This window comes from Pteronotus mesoamericanus, unplaced genomic scaffold (assembly GCF_021234165.1).
Source record: "Pteronotus mesoamericanus isolate MK-2021 breed Mesoamerican mustached bat unplaced genomic scaffold, CSHL_Meso_final contig_221, whole genome shotgun sequence".
Lineage (NCBI taxonomy): Eukaryota > Metazoa > Chordata > Mammalia > Chiroptera > Mormoopidae > Pteronotus > Pteronotus mesoamericanus.
In genome coordinates, this window is record NW_026555092.1 from 5,382,498 (window position 1) to 5,408,718 (window position 26,221).

General features: G+C 43.6%; 1 protein-coding gene across 2 annotated transcripts; it reads left to right on the forward strand.

The window, feature by feature from the left end:
* The first annotated feature begins 623 nt into the window (after positions 1-623).
* On the forward strand, positions 624-25,374 carry DHDDS (dehydrodolichyl diphosphate synthase subunit). 2 transcript variants are annotated; one of them, XM_054571783.1, is made up of 9 exons: positions 624-730; positions 1,214-1,310; positions 3,180-3,296; positions 5,908-6,050; positions 8,529-8,645; positions 9,415-9,516; positions 17,569-17,683; positions 20,151-20,258; positions 23,247-25,374. In XM_054571783.1, exons 2-9 carry the CDS (start codon positions 1,248-1,250, stop codon positions 23,484-23,486), a joined length of 1,005 nt encoding a protein of 334 aa, XP_054427758.1. In that variant the 5' UTR covers positions 624-730; positions 1,214-1,247; the 3' UTR covers positions 23,487-25,374. The 2 variants fall into 2 exon arrangements, with proteins under 2 accessions (XP_054427758.1, XP_054427759.1); XM_054571784.1 differs by having other exon boundaries at positions 23,250-25,374.
* Positions 25,375-26,221: the final 847 nt, after the last annotated feature.

Sequence of the window (26,221 nt, forward strand, 5' to 3'; positions counted from 1 at the left end):
CTGCCCTGCTGTTATTTAACATTGAAAGTCACTCTCAGAGTACAGCTTTTTTTTTGGCTTCAAAGCTTTTCTTTTTCGTAGGTCCTAAAATCTGCAAATCATAAAATCTTGTTGCCTCCTATCAACACAAACGGATTGGTATCAAGTGCGTTTGTGCGATTGACTACGGCTGGGAATTTACCAGATGGTTAAATGCACTAAGGCCTGTAACAAGGGCTCTAAAGCAGAGTTCCAAGGCCTTCCACAGCCTTTCAGGAAGCAGGACACAGCCTTAGGCCACTCTCAGCAGACCTAAAATGCCACCAGCAGCTGAAAAGCCCTTCCATTTATAACGTGATCCCCGAATTCTTGCCCTGCAGCGTAGCTAACTTGAGGCTTCCCGATCTGTGGGTTTAAGGACCTCTCCGCTCCCCTGGAAGGCCTCCACCCCGCCTTCCTCAGCACTTGCTTTGCAGTCAGGCGCCTACCCTATCGGTCACGCGAGCGCGCTTCCCTTCCCGAAACCGGGAGCGCGAACTGCGGCCAGGCGCGCTCTCGCTCCTCTGAGCCTGCGAGCTTGGGGAAGAGCCACGCCCATTAAGGGGCCGGGGAGGGGCGTGTCCCGGCGCCCAAGAATGACGCAATCTCCCAGCGCCACGTCTTGAGAAAGTGTCCGTCCCAAGCAGCAGTTGGAAGGAGCCGGGCGGATCGGAGCGGGTTCTGTGGTGAAGCGGTCAACGAGAGGAGAGAGGTGACAGGACGGGGAGGCAGCCAGGGGAATGGCAGAGGGGACAATGGAACAGACAAATGAGGGGATAAATAATTGGGAGACCACTGAGATAGGAGGTAACGGGGATGACAACTGAAGGGGTTAGTAACTGGGAGCTCAGAGAGTAGGAAACGGCCTGGGGGAGGATGGAGAGGGAAGGATGGTGTGTAGGCACTGTGATAAGACTGGAAGCAGACTTAGAGGTTCAGAAAAAGCCAGTGCAGATACCGAGGAAAAGGGAATAGGAACAAGGTCCACCGAGCCTGGAGAACCAGGGAAAGGCCTCAGCCCCAAATGTCCCGTTGACTTATATATGTACTCTGGTGGTGGAATATTGGAGGCTTAGACTAGTGTCTTTGGAATCTAGTGGTGGCTGCTCTCCACAGCCGAGGTGAAACCCTACAAGTCACCCGTAGCTGTATGCCGGCCCTGGTGACTTTTGATTCTCTTTATTGTTTATCCAAGATTACCCAGTTTATCTTCTGCTTGGACCAGAGCTATGTCATGGATCAAGGAAGGACAGTTGTCACTGTGGGAACGGTTCTGTGCCAACATCATAAAGGTAAGCTCACAGCACCAGCTGACCTGGTCAGTTGGGTAATCTTGTATCAAGACCTGTTACTCACATTGAGCAATCCACCACGATGAATGGGATTTGACAATGCAAGGTAACTTCCACGACTACATTCCTGACAGGTTATTGTCCTAACTCACGTATTCAGGAAGCCCAGGACCTCCTAATATCATTGAGCAGCACAGACTGTTAGGTTTTCTTTATGGAGAACTGAAATTTATTTCCCTGAAACTTTGGACTATAATTCCTAGTGCTATCCTCTGGAGTTAGATAAATTAATTAATCTGTCTTCGATGTGACAGAGCATAAAGGCTGAGTTTGGGCTTTGGGAACAGACAAACATGAACAAAAGTCCTGTTTTCTCATTATTAATCCTGTGACTTAACATAGTTGTATGAGGATTGAATGAAACATACATAGAAAGCATTTAGTTCAGTGTCTAGGAGTTGTGTTCCCCCCCCCCCAAACTGTAAGAGAAAGTTTATTTAGAAGAAAGTCACAGAAGTAGAAGAAGTGAGTGTTAGAAGAAATGGGCTCAGGAAACAAGTTAGGAGGCAAAAGAAGGGTCCCTTGGAGCTTTGGAGAGAGAATAAAAAAGGTAACATGCTTGGGGGAAGACGAGGAGGACGGGAAAGCAGCGGGCATGCTCCTTTAGCAGTTCTTAATTACTACTATTTCTGCGGTTGTCTTTTTAGCCATTTGAAGACTACAGTCACTCTATTATATGTACTTCTCCCTTGCTTTCCCAAATCTTCCCTCATCTTTTTCTCTAAGATTCACGACAATGTTATATCCTCTGCATATGATGGATTTGAGATTGAAGCCAGTCAGCTTGGGTTTGTTTTTCAGCCACAGACTGTCAAGTAGTGAGTAACATTTGTGAGTCAGTAAGACTTATCCCCTCTTACACACTAACACACAAATGTCAAGGTTACTTATGCAGGCCAAGATATGGAAATACCTCCTCAGGCAACCACTGCAGTCATGTGTTGCAAAGAACAAGTTGCATGACCTACTTGGAATTATTTTTTTTAAAGGCTGCATGTGGAAACAAAAGTAGGAAATGATTGGCAGGTGCGGGGGAAGGAGTCCGTGAAGAGCCCCTCCAGCGAGGAAAGTAGGCCCTGGGGTAAATTTTTGCTGTGGCAGAAAACAAAAAGCTGCCCTATGCTAGATAACAAGTTTTGTTTGGCCCCCAAAATGTCTTTTGTTTGCTTTGAAAAGGCTTCTGGCATTTACATTTTTATAAAAATCTGATGTATGGCATCTCTTGTAAAATTAGAAGATCCAGCAACATTAGGCCCCGCTTCCATGTGTCAGCAGTCGGATAGAGCCGAGGAGTGAATGCCTCTTTTATGTGGAGGGGGCCCTCTCCATTCAACCACACTGCCAGTTTCCTTCCTGGGCCTTCCAGTTGGACACTAATGAAACCAAAGTGGGGGTTAATAACATATGGTTAAAAGATGCACTCTGATTGCTCACAGACCTTAGTTTAGACCCCCACTTTGCCTGTTAGCTGTGCGACTTGTGTGAGTCACTTGTCCTCTCAGCCTCAGTTTTTTTGCCTATAAAATGAAGATAATACTATATACTGTATAGATTCATATGATAAAAAGACTACAGTGAGGTATAAAAAACCTAGAATAGTGCTTGGCATGAATAAGTGCTTAATAAACATATAAATAAAAATAAGCAAAGTCACTTAATACTCATTTATAAAGCTAAAAGTACAAAATACCCAATTCCCTTCCTTGAGCCTTTTATCATCTAACTCAAGGTATTAGCTTGGGGTGTAATGTCTCCCTTTATCTTTGAAGAGGGTGTGATGTGCTCATCATTTGTCTTCTTACTTCACAGGCAGGCCCAATACCCAAACACATTGCATTTATCATGGATGGGAACCGTCGCTATGCTAAGAAGTGCCAAGTGGAGCGGCAGGAGGGCCACTCACAGGGCTTCAACAAGCTGGCGGAGGTGGGTGTTGGTGGCAGAACCCAAAGTGAACTCTCTGTGTAAAATTGGGTTATAGCTAGGAAACCTGAGTTTGCTGTGTTTTGAGAGTGTTTTTTAAAACTAATCCTCACCCAAGGATGTGTTTATTGGTTTTTGAAGGGAGAAAGAGAGAGAAGTATCAATGTGAGAGAAAAACATTGATTGGTTGCCCCCTGAATGCACCCCAACTGCGGACTGAACCCGCAGCCTAGGTATATGCCCTGACTGGGAGTTGAACTTGCAACCTTTTGGTATACAGGACAATGCTCCAAACAACTGAGCCACCTGGCCAGGGCTCTAGCTGTTTATTTTATTGCTAGCTATTGGTCTTACGTCAATATTAACAAAACATTAAATCAGCCAGTGATTCATCACAAAATATTAAAAATAAGATCAAAATTGCCTTCTCTTACCACCTTTAACGAGTCAGCAGTTAAAATTTTTTCTGTGCTCCATCGCAACCTTGTAATATGTTGTAACATTACTTAACATTTATAAAATTACATCTATAGCTTCAATAACCTTATTTTTACTTGACATTTTGTGAAGTATTTTTCTAGATTGATATATAGCCTTCTGACTATATGTTTTAATGACTGTAGAACATTTTATGATCATAAAGATTTGACATAATTTGTTTAGCTGCTCCATTATTATTAGACATGATAAATTCTAAGAAATGACATTTCTGGAGCAAAGGTAAGATGGCTACCTTTACTAGTTTGCCTGAGTCTGAGGGTTTGTCAGGACACAGGTCTTTCAGTGCTTAAACTGGGAAAAGTGCCAGACAGACAGAGACATCACTCTAAGAAAAGATTACAAATGTATTAAGGGTTTTTTATTCTTTTGTTTTAGAGTTTAGAATGAAAGAGGCTATTAAGGAAGCAGTGAGAAAGAGTGGGCTACTCCACAGAGAGAGCGGCTCACCATTTTATGGTTTTTAATATATATTGCAGGCTGGAAAACATTAAGTCCAGCAGTAAGAACGGAATACCTATGGCAGCCTTTGTAAAATTAACTTTATTTATTTATTTATTTATTTATTATTTTAAAACTTATTTATTTTGGAGGGAGAAAGAGAAACATCGATTTGTTGTTCCACTTAATGCATTCATTGGTTGATCCTTCTAGGTGTCCTGATTGGAGATTGAACTTGCAACCTTGTCATATCAGGATGGCATTCTAATCAACTGGGCTACCCAGCCAGGGCTGAAACTAACTTGAGGAAGAATAGAACTGTGGCCCTATAGCTTCCTGGCACAGGACCATGGCCTGATGCTAGAGCAGTGATATTTTTTACCTTGAGCAAGTGGTGGTAGGGTTCTTTTTATTCTATGTAGAAGTCTTTACATTTGTTGACCCCAGCACCTCTTTTGTGACTAATTAAGAGGCACTTTTGTATGGTGCTTAGTAGCTTAAGCTCTGGAGTCACTCAGAACTCATTGGAACCCCTGCTCTGCCACTTCCTGGCTCTGTGACCTGCAGTGAGTTATGTAGCTTCCCTTTGTCTTACCCTAGTTTATTAGTTTATTCATCTGTAAAAGAAGGATAGCAATAATCTCTACCTCAGGAAACGATGTGAAAATTAAACAAGACAGCACAATGAAAAGCATGTGCCATAGGACCTGACAAAAAGAAAGTGCTCAAAACATTGAAGATGTTGTTATTGACATTTGTTTTGACTGAGGTCAGTGGTGGGTTCCAACTCTTGTCCCAGCCAAGAGCCTGTAAGGTCTATAACCTTGAGCCTATTCAAGTGTGAGGTTCGCACTTGTAGTCTCCCTAAAGTGGCAATGAACTGATTTGTATATATGTCTGCGAAGGGATTAGTGTTAACACAAGGAGCCTGGGGGTTAAAGGAAGGGGGCAGAAGACATTCAAACAGAACTGAAGGAACAAAGCTGAAGGGCTATCGCCATAGATTAGTTTTTCTTGTACTGGAACTTCATATGATGGATTCATTGTAGACTTTTGGCATATTTCTTCAACTCTCTTAGTTTCAGTTTTATCATCTCTAAAGTAGGTATGAAAACAATAATGCCAGTCTCAAGCAGTTGTTTGAAGAATCAGTTGAAATAGCGTATGTGAAAACCCTTTGCAGACTCAAATGCTGCACAGCTATGCAATTATTGATTTTATTCTTATAACCCATCAGCCTCTCAGTCTACCAGAATAATGAAGTTATGCTGTGAATAATAATGCCTTGTGTGTTTATATTGTTCTTTAGCCACCTTGTGAGGGATGGATTGTGATCTCTTTTTTACAGATAAAGAGACTTAGGCCTAGAGAGGACAAATGATTTGCCTATGGTCACATAGCGAGTGCATGATGGTACCAAGGACTAGAACCTAGCTTTTTACTCTCGGTGAAGAGTTCTTTCCAGCAGACCACAGTGGCATCAGCAAGTGGTACTCATTAAGTTCTCATTTTTCAGTTTCTCAAGTGGTAGCTTTCCTGCATTTTTGGTTTGTTATTCTGACAGAAGCAATAGTGTTATCCTAGCTTTTCGCAGCATTAAGTTGGGGCCGAGGCATCTCATATTTCCCTTCCCACTCTTCCTTGTACCCAAGCTCCTTTTCTTTTCCCTTCTCAGACTCTGCACTGGTGTTTGAACCTGGGCATCCGAGAGGTGACGGTGTACGCGTTCAGCATTGAGAACTTCAAACGCTCCGAGAGAGAAGTAGAGGGGCTAATGGATTTGGCTCGACAGAAATTCAGCTGCTTGCTGGAAGAACAGTAAGATGCTGTCAGAGGGGAAAGTGTGTTCTTTCAGCACCTCCAGCCTTACCCTAACCCTCAACTCTCTTATCTGAGGCTTATTTAAGGAATTTTGTACCCTTTTGATGTTAGATCTCTACAGTGGCAAATGTTGTTGTTGTTGTTTTCAAAGGGAGCATTTATTTGAGGATCTAGAGGTATTTCACAAAATTCAAGGACAACCTCAAGCAAAACTGAAACCAGGATTGAGATCCATTAGGTAGAGCTTCTTTGTCCACTTCCTTCACCCTGCAGACCTGCTTTCCCTGCTTCATGAGAACAGCCCAGAATGAACCAAATCTTTGCATTAGCCACTTTAGATCAGATTTATATCCCAGGACCCATAAACTGTGGCCAGGAGAGTAGAGGGAGAGAAATTGAAAAAGTCATTTTCTGCTGTGCAGTCATCCCTAAAATGTTACTATATTCTCCTACATGGCTTTTTTTTTTTTTTTTTTTTTTTTTTAATTTTACTTATTGATTTTAGAGAGAGGGAGGAAGGTGGGGAGAGAGAGACTACAATTTGTTGTTCCACTTGTCGCGCTCATTGGTTGACTATTGCTTGTGCCCTGACCGGGGAATCGAACCCACAACTTTGGCATGTCGGGACAATGCTCTAACCAACTGAGCTACCTAGCCAGGGCCTTCTGCATGTTCTTTTGGAAGGGATGGGGTGATGCATAAGAAGCCTTTGTGGGGAAGAGTCATTACCACTGTTAGCTGTCGTTAAGTTTAAGATTAACTTAGGGAGCAGAGCTGGAAAGGGACACAGAAGAAATGATGGGGTTTGTTTGCCTTAAAGTATGGAACTCTCTCCGGTTGGACCCAAAAGTCTTCATTACAATAATTCTCTGCCCAGGTCCTCCCCACACCAGGACCAGGACGATGAGAGAACAGAGAACCTAGAGCTCCAGTGGAACTAGCCAGGAACACTTCTGTCTTTTCTGTCCCTGTATGGGTCAGTGTAGTGAAGAGTGTACCAGGCTTCTCTCTGTCCATTTTAGGATGGGCCACAGACAGTGCTCCCTGGTCCTCAGGGGAGCCCCAGGCTCAGAGTTCACACTCGGGGGCCTGGGGATAGAGGCAAGGGGGCATATTCCATGTGTTCAGATTCTTCTGTACTTCACACTAATCCTACCTTTGTAAAGTACTTAAGTAGTTTGTGCCAGGCTCTGAACCTAACATGTATTCTCACTTAATATTCTCATTATCCTATGAGAAAGATCCTACCATCCCAATTGTAGAGAGGAGGAAAGTGTGGGGGAGGGGGGACTGGAAAAATTTAGTTGTGTATCCTGAGTCACACAGCTATTGTATCACAGGCAGAGCCAAGACAGACAGGACCTTTCTGACTCCATCTCTGAGCTATTGTCTACTACCCTGTACTCTGAGAGACAGGAGGCAATCTTACAGTTCCTTACAGATCAAAATGCATGGCAGTAGCGGTGTACTGGGATTGCTCTAATCAGTCAGTAGTAGGAAAAACAGTGTTAGGTTATGAAGTCCTGGACAGAGCAAGAGGAAACCCTGGTGGCGGTTTTCTAACGATGTGCCATACCCCAGAGTTCTAGGAGTGAGTATGCAAAGAACCCAGAGGAAATGAGGTAGAGGGTGCTGGTTTGCATTTATATATTTTATATATTGGGCTTCTGTTTATGATGATTTGAAGAAAGAGTACTTTGTCTAAGAAAAGGTTGGAAAGCCACTGGCCTAGTGCACTTTCATCAGTTGGGAAGCTAAACCCTAGTGAAGAGAAGAGAAAGCCTTGCCCGTGGTCACACAGCAAGCTAGTGGCAGAGCTAGATTGGGAACCCAGGTCTCCAGGCTCCTCACTAGGACATGTGAAGTGACTTCTACTTTACAAACTTCACTCAAGCCATGCACCTGATGCCTGAGAATAAGCACATTCACGTACTTTTTCTCATTCAACACAAGCCAATGCAGCGAGTATGGCAGGGGTGGTTACCCTGGTCTACAGTGTGAGGGAAACATAGGCCCAGGGAGGCTAACTGGTTATGCAACGTCAGCTAGAAAGTAGTGGCACTAGAACTTGAATCTAGGTATTCTTATTCACATGCTGTCAATGGGACAAATATAGCACAGAATATGTAAAACTTGCTGACAAGAACACATGAGGTGGTGTCATGTGTAGTAAAGAGTTTGGATTTTCAAATCAGACTTGGGTTTCAGTCTTGACGTAGCACTCGATGTCTGTGTGATCTTGGCCAAGCCATGCCTGACCACCCTATCTGAGCCTTAGTTTCCCACCGTAGAATGGGGAATGTGGTGAACTCCTTTCAGAATTGTTGAGGGGATGCAGTGAAATAATACAGGTAGGACAGTGCCTGACACACAGGAAAACACTCAAAAACTGATAATTGAGTATCATCTAAGCACCCTGCTCTCTCCAGCTCATCAGGTGCTGTGTCCCAACCCTGCTTCCTTTTCCCCAATCAGGGAGAAACTGCAGAAGCACGGGGTATGTATCCGGGTCCTGGGTGATCTGCATTTGTTGCCCTTGGATCTCCAGGAGCTGATTGCACAAGCTGTGCAGGCCACCAAGAACTACAACCAGTAAGTCTTCAGATTTCCCCTTGGGGACCTGTATCAACCTTTGCGTCCCTGCTAGCTTTAGGGAGACATTCTTAGTCTGCACTTGGTACCAAGGCAATGAGGGTGTGGTTTGGGATGCTTAGAGACCTCCTCCATCTTCAGGGCAGACCAGAGGTGGCTCTGCAGTACCATGTTATATGTGTATGTATCCAACATGTACAGTTTCTCATCTTCCCTCTTCATTTCATGTACCTCAACACCCCCACCAAGGGATGGGGTGGGAATGCAACAGGCCTTACTTACTCCTGCCTCTGAAGACAGTTCCTTCAAGAAACTCTCTTTCTGTCCCACTCCTTTAACCACAGGTAGGATGAACTTGGGAGGTGGTGCAGATGCAAAGGGGAACAGAGTTCAATAATCCAAACTTCATTTTGTGTGGCTTTGGAATATAGTGTATGTTTGGCAATGGATTTGTTTTGCATCAGATTTCCTTTCTGTTCTCCTTTGTGCTAATATCACAACTTTCCTCTGAAAGCTGGTTGGTAGTAGAAGGGGAGAGGATTGGAAGGGTAATAAGAGTCATTTAGTACTTGTCTTATTACAAAATTAGTAACATGGTTATTCCAAGAAAACTTGGAAAACACAAGAAATTCAAAATCTGACTTTTCAGAGTGTCTGTGGCTAACATTTGTTGTGTGTTTTCTTCCAGGGACAGGGTGCTCTGGAATGAGTGGTTCCAATTCTTAGTTCCTGCCCTTCTTTGGTAAATAATTCTGTTCTTCCTTCTCAGGTGTTTCCTGAATGTCTGTTTTGCATACACGTCCCGTCATGAGATCAGCAACGCTGTGAGAGAGATGGCCTGGGGAGTGGAGCAGGGCCTGCTGGACCCCAGGTATCCCTAGTTGGTAGCTGATAGGGAAAATAGGCACAGGCATGCCCCAAACCACAAAATCCCTCCTAAGCCAGGTACTTGGGTCAGAAGTCAAATCAGGCATGCATGTGGAAAGATTTGAGGGGACGGGGGATCACCCACACTTAAGAGCTTAGGATTGGCTCACTATAGCCTTTTTTAGAATTTCTCTGTGTTCACTGCACACCAAGAAGCCCCAGAAAAATGACGTAACAGGTAGCAACTCTGTAGTTTTCAATAAAAAGATGATACCCTCTTGGCCCTTTGGCACTGTTTTTTCAAGAATGTTTTTCAGGCCCTTACTGGTGTGGCTCAGTGTGTTGGGCATCCTAACACAAACCAAAAGGTGACTGGTTTGATTCCTGGTCAAGGCACATGCCTGGGTTGCAGGCCAGGTGCCCAGTTGCGGGTGTGCGAGAGGCAACTGATTGATGTTTCTCACATCGATGTTTCTCTCCCTCCCTTCCCCCACTCTAAAAATAAATAAATAAAATCTTTTAAAAAAAGAATATTTTTCAGGAATGCGTTCATTGGGTATATAGCCCTTTAGGTTTCCTATGTTACAGTTTTATATAAGATTCAGGTATTTTTCAAAATGAAAATTGTTCATCATTAACAACATAATGGAATCCTAATAGAGCTGGGAGAGACTTTAGAAGCCATCTGTCTACTCAGTTCCTGTCATATTATTATTGTAACCTTTGGTAATAATACTGGTAAGCCAATAAGAGCAATAATAAAGTAATAGTAGCAAAAAGTAATCCAGGCAATGTGTTATATTTTGTATTTTATTGTCATTAATCTCATGTGTGAGAATCTTCTCCATTTCATAGATGAGAAAATTGAGCTCAGCATTGAAGTTACTTTCTCAAGGTAACTTCATTCTGCCAGTAAGTGCCAGAGCTGGGACTCTTATCTAAAACTGTCTGATTCCAGACTTCTTGTCCTTTACCTCTGTTATACAGGATCTTCGAAGCCAGGAATTTTTGTGATTCCCTTCTCAGGTATAATTTGATTTACCTGGGAAATGAAATTAAAAATCAAGAAGTTGCTCAGTGAGAACAGAATTAGATAAGAAGGAAAGGAAAACATTTTTAAGGCTATTTTATGAATCCTTGTCTTTTCCAACAGCTAGGTGATCTTTCTGTGTCACATAGTTGATTCATTCAGTCAATTACTTATTCATTCAACAAATATCTTTTAAGTGCCAAGTAAAGATCAGGCACATTACTGTACACAGAGGATAGAGTTATAAGAATAAAAATATATATTTCCTGCTCTTGTGGAGGTCTCATAAGGGAAACAGATGTTAATCAAGATTATACAAATTAGTGTAATATTATAATGGTGATAAATTCTATAAAGGCATTGGTGCGTGGTACAAGAATTTATAGGAGAAATAGACCTGGAAGGGAGGACACCCCCAAGGAATGATAAGTGATCTAAGAAGGAAGATTAAGCAGTAACTGGGGAAAAAGGCAATCATGTGAGCAGCTTGTTGGTTGCAGAAAGACTGTTGGAAGGTTTTTGTGATAATTTAAGTACAAAATACCTGGAAGGGAGCTTGGATTGTGGTGGTGGTGATGATGGAATAGATAAGAATAAATGACATGGAGAGCTACAAGGAAAAAGGATGTGTTAATGGTTTTGGGCGTATGAAACAGTGGATGATGGTGCCCTTCACTGTGGATCCTTGAGAAAGGATCCAGTTTGAGGAAGGTCAGGGCCTTGGTTTGGGATATGCTATAGATACTGAACTATATCTATATCTATAGAGATATATCTATAGATATAGATATATCTCTATAGATATATATCTAGATATAGATGTCGGGTTGGCAGTTGAGATCGTCTGTGTATGTGGTACTGAGGCAAAGAGAGGGCTTGAGGAAGCTAAGGAGAGTCTACAGAGAGACAGAGAGCCTAGGATGGAGTTTTGAAAAACTTTTTTAAGGTTTTATTTATTTATTCTCGGAGAGAGGGGAAGGAAGGGAAAAAGAGAGAGAGAGAAACATCAGTGTTCAAGAGAAGCATCAGTTGGTTGCCTCTTGCACTGGCCCGCAACCCAGGCATGTGCCCAGACCAAAAACTGAACCAATGATCTTTTGGTTCGCAGGCTGACACTCAGTCTGCTGAACCACACCAGCCAGGGCTTGAGACTCTCTTTAAGTTTCACTAGCTGGGTAGAGGAGAATGAGCCTTAAGGAAAAAAGAATGAACAACCAGAAAGGTAGAGAGAAAATGAGGCAATCTATATTACAGAAGCCAAGAAAATAGAGAATTTCTTTTTGTGGGTCAGGAGGGACATGGGCACAAGTGGGAACAACACACTATCAAATGCTGTAAGGAGGTAAATTAAGATGTGGATTGAAAATTAACTATTGGGGGGAAAATTGAGATACTGAGTAACTTGGCAGGGTGGGGACCAGGCAGGAAGATGAAATATGTAAGTAGATAAAGGTTGTATAAGTAAAAACAAGTTATTGGTAACTTTTCTAATTCTTGGCTTGGGGGTCATTTCATAATTGTTCATTACAATATGGTGCTTTATAATTAATGTTTCATATAGTCTTTTGTATGAATGAAATAATACAGTCGATCCTTGAACAGTGTGAGGGTTAGGGGCATCTACTGCCCACATAGTTGAGAGTCCACACACGGCTACAGTTGGCCCTCTGCAACCTTGGATTCCTAACCATGGATGGGAAATACAGTTGACCCTTGAACAGGGTTGTGCAGGTCTACTTATATGTGGAATCCATCAACTGTGTATTAAAAATAATAAGAGATATATTAAAAAATAGGGACAAACATTTATGCTAGAAAGAAAGCTATTTAGCAAATAGATGTAATATGCATTGATGCTAGGACTAGAACTCTGATCTTGACTCCTAGTTCAGCATACTTTATACTCATACCACATTCCAACAACCACTGACTTTTACCTTTTTTATTTTTGTATTTTATTTTTGTAAGGATTTTATTTATTTACTTTTAGAGGGGGGAAGGGAGAGAGAAAGAGAAGGAGACAAACATCAGTGTGTGAGAGATATATTGATCGATTGCCTCTCATACACTCCCAAGTGGAGACCTCGCATGCAACCCAGACATGTGCCCTGACTGGGAATTGAACCGGCGACCTTTCGGTTCACAGGCTGGCATTCAAATCCACTGAGCCACATCAGCCAGGGCGACTGTTATCTTTTTTTAAAAAAATTATAACAAAGTTTATTTCAAATGTAGAAGAAGTGAGCTAGCTGGGTTGCATAGGCTCAGGAAAGAAATTACAGAGGCAAAAGAAGGGTCCTTGGAGCTTAGGAGAGTGCAGGGCAAAGGTCATGCGCCCGAGAGGGAAGAACAAGAGTAAGGGAAAGGCATGGGCATGCTCCTTGAGAGGGAGATGCAGACCTTTATCTTCTTTCTGCTCCTTGTCCAGCCTGTTTTCCTGTATCTATTTTCTCTGCCCTGCATGGTTTAGTACATTGCCTACGTGGGGTTAGTCATGCAGATGTGGTATGGGCTGGGCTGGGTCACCAGCGTAAGGAGGCTGATGTCTCCACCCCTGAGCTCAGGAAGCTTGGTGTTCTGCTCAGGCTGGGTTATTCAAGTCCTGAGGCTGTGCTCTTCATATTATTCAAATTGAGACAAATCTGCATTTATAACAGAGAGTCAGTGATTTAATTACATTTAGGCTCAACCCTCCCAATAGCTGTAATTTTTGTATTCTCTCATTACCACCATCCAACTCCTCATTTTCCTTCCAGATATATTTTTTTCTATCATATTAATGTTAGGTTGTGTTTTGAGTCTGGAATTATAGAAAAGGGATTAGGCTTATTATTGATATAAAGAATAGTTAATAAACTCTTTTTCACTGAGTTATCTTGAGCAGGTCACTTGACCCCTCCGTAGATGTCTATCTTCCTCTTAAGAATGTTAATACTAATAATTGCTAACATTTACTGAGCATTTACTCTTTGCCAGGCATCTAGCAAGTACTCCACATATGTTAGTTCATTCACTCCTTAGAGGCTATGAGGTAAAAACTGTTTTTAAGGATGAAATAGGGAGACACAGGGAAGTTAAGTAACTTGTTCAAGTTCACATGGTTGACAAAGCTTGGGGCCAGGATTTCAACCTGGCTCCAGAGGCTTGCTCTCTTACTCACTATGGTGTACTGAGTCTCACATAGGATGGTTGAAATGAACAATGACACAATATAAAAATAAGTTACTAGTATTTATTGGATCTTACTATGAGGCAGGCACTAAGCTAAATGTTTACCACACATATTCTTATTTGATTTTCATATAAGGGAGTGACTATTCGCCCCATTTTATAAGATCAGTTAACTAATGTTTTAATAAGGTTCGTTGACTTACCCAAAGTAACTTACCCTACAGTGTATGCTAATAACAACATGGAACAGCCTGGACTCCAGCTCAGGTCTGTTTACCTCCAAAGTCTGTTTTTCACCATCTTTATAAACTAAATGCCACAAAAATGTACTATGTTGTTATCACAGGGAGCATTTCCTATATCTTTGTACCTTCTAGAAAGGATCTACCTTTCTGAAATAGTATTGGGAACACACTAACACATTCTTACTCTTCCTTTTTCCTGATGCTAGGCCATTCACTGTCTTGTTAATAGTCATTGTTACCAGGTCTCCCTTCCAGAGGCTGTTGCCATATTTCCATTATAGGTTTTACACTGGTTTTTCTTACAATGGGCATTTCTTAAAACACGTAATTTATTAGGTAGGAGCCATTATCTTGATGAATACACGTGCCCATATTTTTCCAGAATATGTTCTACTTTTTAAAAAATTGTGAAAAGATATACATTTCACTATCTTAACAATGGTTTTCAAATTTTTAAAAATTGATTTTTAGAGAGACAAGGAAGGAAGAGAGAGTGAGAAAGGGAAACATCGAATTGTTGTTTCACTTATTTATGCATGCATTGGTTGATTCTTGTATGTGCCCTGACCACCACACCCTTGACATATCGGGATGATGCTCTAACCAACTAAAGTACCCACCCAGGGCATAGTGTAACAATTTTTAAGCATACAATTAAGTGGCATTAACTATATTCACAGTGTTGTATAATCATCACAACTATTTCCAGTACATTTTCATTATCCCAAACAAAATACTGTGACAAAACTAGTGATGAGCCATGATTGGGAGTTCAGCCAGAGTCATCTTTTTAAACACAAACCTAATTATGACAAAACAGAAGAAATCACATGGTGAACAGTTTATAACCAGAATCATGCTCGTTGACCTAATGTTGTAATATGAACGCTTTTCCATGTCCTGTTTTTGGGTTTTGTTTTTTTTTTAAGATTTTATTTAGCCCTGGCTTTTGTGGCTCAGTGGATTGAGTGCTGGCATGAGAACTGAAAGATCACTGGGTTGATTCCTGGTCAGTGCACATGGCTGGGTTGCGGGCCAGGTCCCCATTTTGGGGTGCGTGAGAGGCAACCACATGTTGATGTTTCTCTCCCTCTCTTTCTTCCTCCCTTCCTCTCTCTCTAAAAATAAATAAAATCTTTTTTGTTTTGTTTTTAAGATCTTATATATTTATTTCTAGAGAGAGGGGAAGGGAGCGAGAAAGAGAGGGAGAGAAACATCAGTATGTGAAAGAAACATCGCAAGGTTACCTCTCACCCCAACCAGGGACGGAATCTGCAGCCTAGGCATGTACCCTACTGGGAATCTAACCAGCGACCTTTCGCTTTGTGGGACAACAACCAATCAGCTCAGCCACACTGGTCAAGGCTCCATGTTCTGTGTTTTTAATTTGTTCATGCTATTTTTAATGGCTACAGAGTATTTCTTGCTCCAATTTACTTAAGCATTCAGCTATTTGTTGGTTGTGCGGGTTGTTTCGAATTTCTCATTATTACAAATAATGCTAAAATTAAATCTATGAACTTAACTCTTGTCTACCTTTTGGATTGTTTCCTCAAGATCTGGGTCTGGATGTGTTCATTTCACCTTATTCTTGCCAAGATTTTTTAAAATGTAAACTATTCTAATCTTACAGGCGAAATTGGTATTTCACTTTTATTTAATAGAAATTATTTCTTAAAAGTCTCTATGCAGACAGCTAAGGCTCTTTAGTGGTGGATTTTTGTTGGCCAAATCACAGATGTCCTATTTTCATTTTGTCAGTTTTCTTCCCCCCCCCCGCCCCGCCCTTAGAGTTACCATTGTTTCGATAGAATTCTGCTCACTGTCTGGCACATTTGAAATTCATAGAGGTTAAATGGGAATCCAAAGTCACACAGAAAATTGATGGGACTGGAAATAATGTTTATTTTTTATTTATATAGCACTTTATAGTTCCCAAGGTTACTCAAATCTGTTATTCATTCAATTTGACCCTCACAACAACCTATAAGTAGATAGGATAAATGTGCCCATTTCAAAGATAAGAGAGCTGAGAAATTATGTTGTTTGTACAGAGTCTCACTTTTTGAGATTTTATTTATTTTTAGAGAGAGGGAAGGGAGGGAAAAGAGAGGGAGAGAAACATCACTATGTGAGAGATACATTGATCAGTTGCCTCTTGCACACCCCCAACTGGGGACCTGGCCCACTACCCAGGCATGTGCCCTGACTAGGAATTGAACAGGCAACTCTTGGGTTCACAGGGCAGCGCTCCATCCACTGAGCCACACCAGCCATGACTGAGTCTCGGATTTCTTCGAGAATTAAGACTATGCTGCCAGGACAGACTGTCAGATTATCAGGGAAATCTGAACCAGAGCCCTTTGATTGCCTAGTCATAAGTGAATATTGTTTCCCATGTGATGGTACAGAAAATAAAGCTCCCTCTGTAGTTTGCAAAAAAATGACTGAGAGATGGAGTAACTTAACCACAGGCACACAGCTAGTAAGTATAGAATCTTGTTTTGAACCCTCAGCCTAGATCTCCCTGCTTTTTTTAAACTATATTCCCAGAACAGTGTTCTACCAAGAAATTTCATCTTCTAGAGATGCAAATTTTGCCTTCACAAGATGCAACTCTCGAAGATTTCAAATTCTGCCTCTGGGTACTTGGAAGGGAAAGTAAACAGTGTTCTTGGAACCAACTAACACCAGGCTTGCAAATATTCTCTTTCCTGGGACACAAAGTTTTACGTAAGATAAATGGTGCCAGTTCCCATTCTGCTTTATTCCACCTTCCTCCTAAGTGTCTGTCTGGGAAAGGAGCTCTAATAAAACACAGGATGGCTGGTCATTTTGCTGGTTTTTTCTTTCTTCTTTTTCCACATCCTAAGTAATATGGATTTTTTTGCAGTGTTTCAAGGTCCATATGACTTAAATTTAAGGTTTTAAAAAATGTTCTCTGTATTCAAGTAACAAATTCAAGTAACAACAAAGGTACATAAAGTAAAGAAAGATCATCTTTCCTTCCTTAGCCAATCTTCCAAAGGTAATTACTGTTGATAGTATGGCATGTGCCTTTCTAGACTTTATTCTTTGTTTATATATACATATATCACATGCATGAATATTTGAGTATGTACTTCCCATGCTGTATTTTTTCTGAAACTTGCTTTTCTCATCTAATATTAAATTTAGAAATCTCTCCAATCAATGCATTTAGATTTATCTCTATTGAAAACAGTTACATAGTATTTCACCAAATTGCAGGGTCATGAGGCATATGCATTTTAAAGAACAAGATGTTTTAAGTGAAGAGCAACACATTCTAGTGGGTCTGTCTGGTTCTAGGCCGGAGGCTATTTAGACTTTTGGCTAACTAATCATCTTCTTTGAGCCTCAGTTTCCTTATCTATAAAGTGAAAACAGAAATATCTTATGTAGTTGTGAGGATTAAAAACATTAATTAATTTATCAAACATTTGTTGAGGGCCTTTGTGTACCAAGTAGTATTTACAAATACATTTGATGGTATTCTATAATCTGGGAAGCCTTATGTAAGGAAGTGGACCATGAGAACAAACTAAAAAGAGATGTGTGCTTGTCTTTGTCTCTTCCCCACTCACCTTAGCGATGTCTCTGAGTCTCTGCTTGACAAGTGCCTCTATACCTACCACTCTCCTAATCCTGACATCTTAATACGGACTTCTGGAGAAGTCAGGCTCAGCGACTTTCTGCTCTGGCAGGTAGGTAGTTTTGAACCACTGCTCTGTTTGTGTCAGTTGAAAACTGCTGCTGCACCCACAGAATGGATGAGAGGGGCTCATCCTCACTCCCAGCTATGCTGGCACCAGAGAATCTTGTGCAGGAAGAGACCCAAAATGTCTCTAGGCTGTGGCTGGTAACATTTTCTATCCCTTTCTCATCTCTCCCTGGCTATGTGAACATGCGGTTCTTGCTCTCTAAAGTTCCTAGAGGAGGAGGAAGGCAGAAACAAATGTATTTGGAAAAATAAATTAATTTTTTTAAAAAAGTTCCTAGAGGAAAAAAAAAATATCAAGGCTATCCAGCTGTGACGAAAACATCACTTGTGCCCTTGTTCAAGGAACTGGACTTCTGACTTTTGTTCCTAAGTATAATCTCCTGCCCTAGTAATCTGCCAGGTACCCTGCCATGTACCCCAACCCCTCTTGGCTAGAAGCTTGCTTTGCAATTATTAGTCTCTGTCCCTAAGAATAAAGGGTTCCATCTATGTAAGCACAGTCCACAAGGGATATAAACTCAGTACAAACTCTTTCTTAGCAGCCATCGTCTCTCAGCTCAGTTCCTCCAGTGCAGGCAGTCCCCCAAAAAGTCATAGTCAAGTGAGTTTGTCTTTGATTGAAAGTCTCTATCACCTGTTAACTTGGCCCCTGTTGTTCACACAACAGGCGCAAGTCTTTGTTCAAGGAGAGGTTGGAGGGAAAGATTCAGCTTGGAAGCAATTCACTTGATACAGTTCTAGAAATTTTAATGGACCCTAGTCTTAAAAGTGAACTAACAAGATTTAATGTACTACTAAATGTACTTTCAGTATTTGGCTATATTGAAAGAAATATAATGTGCATCTTATGGTTCTGTGACTGACTCTGCTGGTCATGTCATGTCTGGAAAGTTTATTTCTGGACACTGAGTTTTAAGAGACTACTACATGGTAAACTAGAGGACTTAACAGAAGAGGCCAACCTGGATGGCAAGGAATCTGGAACTCACACCTTATAAGGAATGAGTGAAGGATAGTGTTCTGGAAAAGGGAGGCATAGTAACAGTTTTTTCCCTTGGGCAAAAATAATTGAGCTCCTCCTTTGTCCTGGGAATATAGCAATGACTGAGTCAGGAATAATCCCTACTGTCATAAAATTCAGAGTTTGTTGGCAAAGACAAAGTGAACAAGTCATTACAGTCTTGGCAACAGATAACAGGCTGCTCTGATCTAGCCTTCATTTGAAAGAATGTCACTTTGAGGAAGAAACAAACTTATTCCAGAGAAAATACCTGAGGCCATGGTAGAAGTTCCAGGGAAGGTGACATTGCTTTACCATAACAAGCTATCCAGCAACCAGAGTTATCCTCGTTGAGGCACTGAATTCCTCCCTTTCCCCTAAAGGTATCCAACAGTGGCTGCCAAGAATATTCTAAAGGGAATCTCACATCAGTGGCTATTTTTATTATTTTTTTATATTGAGATTATATTTATTAAAGCTGGGGACAGTGAAACAAACGAAGGGGACAGCAGCAGGGAGCAACAGGGGACAGGCGAGGCAGTGCTCTGCTTTGGCTCTCTAGAAATGTTATAGGAAAGAAATGAGCCAAAGTAGGGTTGCTGTTAGCTCACTGAAAGAATTCAAAGAAAAGGAGGCCTTTGAAACAGGTTCACGGGGTAACCCCGGAACAAGCTGCCACTTCCCATTGCTCCCCTGGTTGCAGGTCTCCTAGAGACCCTTAGAATTTAGGAGAGAAAGTAAAGACACATGCCTGAGAGGGAAGAGGAAGGTGTGGGCATACTTTAGAGAGAGCCCACAAGTGGTTATTGGTAAAGTTCACCCAACTCTGTGCTCTGACTGCTTTATGAACATTAACTTATTAAATTTTTATAATACTTTAAAAACTAGGTGTTTTTATTTCCCAGTTTTACAATTGAGGAACTGAGGCCCAGAGAGATTAAGTAACTTGCCGCAGGTCAAATACATGGTAAATGGCGGGGCCAGAATTCAAAGCCAGGCAGTCTGGCCCCAGAGCCCACGCTCTTAACCACTGTGCGACATTCTGCTACTTAAAAATAACAATGGCAGCTACCATTTGTTCATTGCTGACTTTTATCAGACAGTGTGTCTCCCAGATGACCTCTAAGGGCCAAGAGCCAATAACATAATCCAGATGTTATTTCATAGCCCTAAATTTGGCTCTCAGTAAAATCCTGGTGGAAATGTTGGTCTAGTCTTGTTTTAGTTTTGCCTTGCTATAGGCAGATGATCTAACTCCCTCAGAAGACCCCTCCCCATATTACTGAGCGACTCAGGACCGGTGGCAGCAGCTGCAGCTCAGGATGTCTGGGTGATCTCATCTTTGGGTTTCTGGGTCCTGCTCAGCCAGATCCTTCTTTGGAACTTCGCCCAGGGATGTGTCCAGCAACGTGTTACTAAACTAAACTCTCTTCCTCCTCCCCTTTCCCAGACCTCCCACTCCTGCCTGGTGTTCCAGCCTATTCTGTGGCCAGAATACATGTTTTGGAACCTCTGTGAAGCCATCCTGCAGTTCCAGATGAACCATAGCATGCTTCAGGTTAGTTCCAGGTGAACCATAACATTCATCAGGGATGGTTCTAGATGAACCATAGCATGCCTCAGTGCTGGCCTGACTGGATGGGATGGAAGAAAAGGTGAGAGCACTGACTGACCATCTACTGTATATATACCAGACACTTGCTAATAAGTATGTTAATAATGATGATAGTAGCTGTGTATTTACCATGTGTCAGGCACTGTGAATATTTTATATGCACTATCTCATTTAATGTTCCCAAGAACCCAATGAGGTAGATATTTTTAGCCCCACTTGTGCAAATCAACAAAATTATTTAATTAAGGACACAACTAGTAAGAGAGAGAGAACTGGGGTTCAAGTTACAAGTCTTTAATCTTTTTACTACGGAAACCCAGGAAAGGATCGTTAGGGAGATTGGCCATTATTCCCTGAAGGTATTAATGTTGATCACCAGATCTTGAAGTAGGTTTCATTAGGAGGCAAAGTCACCTTCATCTGATTAGGACAGATAATAATAATGGTGTGTGTGATAGTAGCAGCTAATATTGAGGGTCTACTAAAGCACTTCAGTGTTTTCATGTAAGTTTTCTTATTTAATCCTTCTCAAGAAGCCACCTTAGTGGAGACACCAAGGGAACTTCAGCCCACTATGTGTCCTAGTCCAGGTCCCTTCCTGCCTCCTGCCTTAGCTTCAGGTGTCCTTGTCTAACCTAAAGAGGCTAGAGCAGATGGCCTTTATGATCTCCCCTCCATCATACTCCCGGTGAGTTGCCAATTCCTGGCAAATAGGGACTAAGCTCTGCCTTTGTTGCAGCCTCCTTGCCTGGCACTTCTGGAAGAACCCTTAGCTTCATGAGTGACTTTAACTAGCTCTGTGTTTCCTCCCTGTGTGGCTGGGTGGCCCCATCCTTTCTGTCCTGCCAGAACATAGCGTATTTGGTGATAGCCACAAGCAGTGCTGATTGAAGAATAGCTAACCCATTGAGGTGGATACTGTTATCCCCTATTTTGCAAATTAAGAATTAGGCTGAGGCATTTGAGTTCCTGCTCCCAGCATATGTCATCAGTTTGGCTCAAATACACTCTTAATTTAAAAAAAAAAAAAAAAAAAATGAATGAGGCTTAGAGAGGTGAGAGTCCTTTGGAGAGGAGCTTCTAGATCCCCAGTGTTCCAGGAGGGTCATGCTGGCCTGATCAAGCTCTTCAATCAATTTCACGTGCCTTTGTCCATTATTCCCATTACCTGATATTCTACCCCCTCCCATGCACCCCGCCTTTATCCAGTTTCTCCCCATTGGTTAAAGCCCTGCTCAAATATTGGCCGTCCATGAGGTTTCACTGCTCCTTGACCCTCATAGCCATAATTTTTCTCTCCTCTCGGCTGCATGGCCATTTCTCTTGCCTCTGTGGTGACCCTTACCACATTCTACCTTATATTATGGGACTTTGCGAAGAGATCTGTGTCCTAATCAGCCTTTAAGCATGTGAGTTGCTTAGACTGTATCCTGAGTATCTCTGTATCCCCCAGTAAGGTCCTGTACATAGGACGCAGGGTTCCTCCTGACCAAGGCAACTTCTTATGTCCACTTAAATCTTCATAGCTCCATGTGTGCACTCATTATCATAGCAGGAGAGTACCCTTGAATGCCTAGAGGGGAAATATTACAAAATTTTCATTTATGCAATAAGCCTTTATTGCTGAGAGACGTAGCAAATCATGTCGTTATTCTCAACCTCCATGGCTATCTCCAACAGGAAGGACCTTCCTAGCTCTATTGCAAAGGTCAGGTGCTTGTGCACTTGGAAGGTTTTCCTTCAGGGATAAACAGAGCTATCCAGGTGTTTACAGGCTGAGTAGGACAGAGACATGTACACAAATACTGTAATATAAGGTGGAATTAGGTGGTAAGTAAGGGTCATCAGGGTATAGATGTCAAGTGGGCAGCAAAGCAGTTTCTCATTCGTGGAGCGGGTTTGTCAGGAGGAGCTCTGGTGCAATGGCTCAGCAGCCAGTTAGAGTGGCAGGGATCACATGGTCAGTCAATTGAGTATTTCACACACACGGGGTACCGCAAGTGCCAGAGGAAAACCCACAGTCTCTGCCCTGTAGGAGTTTATGGTTTGTCTGGAGACACACACAGGGTATTAGTAGCGCTGCCAGGGAGTATGATCACGTACCTGGTGTCAGAGCAAGTTCCAGGAGCTTTGGGGGTTTCAATGGAGCCTTCAAGGGCTTATTTTCTAACTGAAAAAGTAGACTTTGAACTATGGACATTAATACCTAGCCTACTAGGCAGAACGTAATAATTGGCTTATGAGTGCTGAACCTGCTTCTTACAGTGTTCACAGAAGCGTCATTTGCTGGGAGAGGCAGGCTGGTTTCCATAAGGGAGGCAAGTCTGGAGTCCAACTCTGAAAAATAGCTTCAAGAGTTGGGAGGATAGCACCCTTAGGGTGACCTGGAAAACCAAAGTAAATGACACCATGGATGTGCCCCAGGCAGGAAATAGAACCTTCCTTGCAGCACAGAATAGAGAGTAATAATTTGTAAAACTGCAGTCTGTTTGAGAGTCTGCTAATATGCTAAAGAGGGTTTTACATATATAGTATTATCTCTAATCCTTAAAACCACTCTTCAAACTAGGCACAACTTGTCCTCACTTTACAGATGAAGAAATGAAGTTAGGAGAGGTTTTGCCCAAAGCTATAAAGCTAGTTGGAGGAACCAGAAGTCAGATTCATATTCGCTGGTTCCCTTCTAAGTGCAAACCTCAGAATTTCAAGACAGATGCTTCTACACAAAACAAACCAAGTTAGACCCAAAACTTCCACTGCCCTCTCTGTACAACATGGGCACCACCCATCACACACCTGCTACCAAGCCTTTCCAAATCTGGTACAAGCTCCCCACTATTCACTTGCCCTTGCCTATACCCCGCCCCCTACCTCCTCCATCCCAGTACCAACCACACCCAGTGATCTCCCCCAACCCCCACTTTTCTTTAGCAGAAGGCCCGAGACATGTATGCAGAGGAGCGGAAGAGGCAGCAGCTGGAGAGGGACCAGGCTGCAGTGACAGAGCAGCTGCTGCGAGAGGGGCTCCAGGCCAGTGGGGACGCCCAGCTCCGACGGACACGCTTGCACAAACTCTCAGCCAGACGGGAAGAGCGAGTCCAAGGCTTCCTGCAGGCCTTGGAAGTCAAGCGGGCTGACTGGCTGGCACGACTGGGCACTGCATCAGCCTGAGTGAGGCTGGCCTCCTGCTACTTTGCCCTGCCCTCTGCCTCCAGGGCCCCACTCCCCTTTCTTTTCTTGAAGGGTACCTCCCTCCTGATGATGAGTCATGTTCCCTTTGCTTGTGGGGGGAGCCCCAGAGGCCAGTTTATGCTGGCCATAGATACCTGTGGGTTGCCTGGGACAGTGGTCCCTTGGGAAGATTGAGGGTGAAAGTCTCCCACAAGTACCCTAAACACAGCTCTGGCCGTCGATAGGTTTGGAGAGCAGGGAGCCCCAGCTCTTCTGCTGCCTCTCCTTTCACCTTTGCCGTCTCTGCCTGTGCTTCCAGATGCACTGCTTTTTCCACCAGCACATCCTTTGACAAAATTGTGAGGGAGAAGTCTCCCAAAACCCTCACCCTTTACCCATCCTTCTTAGCCTTCCATGTGATTTTCACAAAAGATCTGGCTCCACCTCGGATCTGCTGGGAAATAGCTAATAGGCAGCCAGCGTCATTTGGGCAAGGAAGGAGAGGGAGAGACAGAAAGAAAATTTGCCCATCTGCTGATCCCCCTCCCCTCGGCTCTCCACCTGGGATTTGCTATTGAATCTCTACCCCCTCCCACCATGCAGCGCTGATTGCTCACTGAAAGGCTCAGCGCCCCCAGTGGCGCAGAAGCCAGGCGGGTGATTACAATCCAATTACATATTGTCGACTCAGCCCACACAAGCTTTCATCCTCCTCTTGCAGGGCATGGGGCCAGGCTCCACTCCCCAGTGAGGCAGGCCCCCTCCATGGCTCCAGGGTAACAGAAGGGCCTACAGGCCGTGGTGAATCTAGTCCAGCACATGCCTCCTTCCCTGGAACACATCAGGACCAAGAACACAGAAGTACTTTCCAACTGAATGCCTCCTGCCCTCACCATCTCATACTCTGCCTCCCACCTCCTCAGTCTTTGAGGCTTCTCCCAGCTTTTTTGGCCTGGACCCTTAAGTAGGCCCTGAGACAATTTATCCTCAGCATGTCTCTCAGCTTGTGAGGGCCAGGGCTGCCCAGCAGGAAGAGGGTCCAGTCAAGGGCTGTGTCCTTTCCCTTAACTTCTCCCCACTAGGCCTCACTGCAGAGTTGCTGAGAGGATTAGTGCCTTTGAAGAGCTATTTGCCTGAACAACTCTGCTTCAGGTGTCCCAGAGCAGCAAGCACCAGCCAGTAATACCAACCAGTGGCTACTTCTAGTTTTCCCATTTTACTATCTGAAAACTTTCCCCCAGCGCCTCCCTTTGATGGAGGGTGGGGTCCTGCAAGCAAAGCTGAGTATGCTCTAGTCGCCTCCGCGCCTCCCTGGACCTAGCTAGATCCCTGGCACAAGAAAATCAGGCTTGAATGCCAGACGCGATGGAGAAGCAGATCAACGCACCCTTTGGCAAGCCCCCCACACACACCTGGCACAGGGTTCCCAGAGAGCAGGTGCTGTAAATTTTCCAGCTTTACAATGCAGTTGTTGACAGCCTTAATTAGGGAGGCATGAATTATGGGACTATAATGCAGAGCCCTACAATTAAGATGGCAATGAGGGGCCGGAGGCAGCACACGGAATCTGCCCTGTGAGTATGACCAAGTCTTGTCTGCGTTCTGGGTTTCCCTTAATACGATTGGGGTACAGCAGAGGGGTTATGAAGGGGGCTGGTATCTCTTTGGCTTGAGGTCCTGTATTCTCAGGAAGGTGTGCAGGGTCGATTGGGGACGGGCTGCTTCAGAAGCACTGTAGAAGTGAAAAGGAGAAGCTCAGGGGCCTCTGCTGCCCAGGAGTGGGGGCTGCAAATAGTTGATTTGAACTCAGTGTGGTTGCTTTCTACTGGTATGATTTGTACCAACCGGCTTCAACCCTTGCCTCAATAAACTAGATGGACCCACTTAAGTGACTTCTCACCTGTGAGCCAAGCCCCCACTTGAAGATATTTATCGTGCTCTCCTGGGTATCAAATAGAAACTTCACTCAGATATAAAACTTGTTTGCTAACAGTGCGACGGGAGAACATCTTGTTTTGCTGCTGCGATTGTCTACCTCCTTCAGGTGCACCTGGCTACCTCCAGGATCCCTAGCTTTGGGGGCGTGTGGGGTGGGGAGAGCCAATGGAAGAGCCCTTTTGCCATCACAACACCTGTTTCTCTACTTGTTTCCTAATCCCTGGACGATTTCCTCCACCCTCCTTTCCCTCGCGCAAGTGAAAGGAAGCCAGTCTGCCAGTGTGGAAGGAGAGATTTCGCCAGCTGCGTTTGCAGCGCCCAGGCTTGGTGGCCGCGTCGGGTGGGGGCAGCTGAGCTTGATGTCTCAGAAGCGGGTGGAGTGTAGGGGGGAGGGGAGTGCTGGTAGGCCTGGCGGCAGATCTCCATCATTCAGTGGCAGGTTCCTGAGGTCCGGGAATATAGGGACCTCAGAAAGCTACCCGGGGCTTTGGCGGGGGGTGGGGGGGTCTTCATTGATATTTGGGGAGGCGGCTGAGCAACGGGTGCTGAAAGGACAGCTCCCACCTGCCCCACTGCACCCGAAAGTAACCTCTGCGCGTAAAGGCTCCCCCTCGAACTCCCACTCCATCTCGAGTGGACCGCCTTCCAGGTGAGGTGCAAGAAAAGCTTTCTCGGAGTGGCAGCTTGGAACGATGCACGTCCGGCTGCGCCAAGCTGGCTTCTCCGCTCTTCCCGACTTAAGCGTTAGCCTTGGCCTTGGCAACTGCAGCCTATGCCTCCAAGCCGCGCGCTTTCTC

What these genes read in the sequence shown, in the direction of transcription:
- DHDDS (XM_054571783.1), top strand. Translation starts at nt 1,248, where the DNA reads ATGTCATGGATCAAGGAAGGACAGTTGTCACTGTGGGAACGGTTCTGT. An exon ending in TCTGTGCCAACATCATAAAG is followed by an intron (nt 1,311 to 3,179) that starts GTAAGCTCACAG and finishes CTTACTTCACAG; the next exon opens with GCAGGCCCAATACCCAAACA. An exon ending in AGCTGCTTGCTGGAAGAACA is followed by an intron (nt 6,051 to 8,528) that starts GTAAGATGCTGT and finishes TTCCCCAATCAG; the next exon opens with GGAGAAACTGCAGAAGCACG.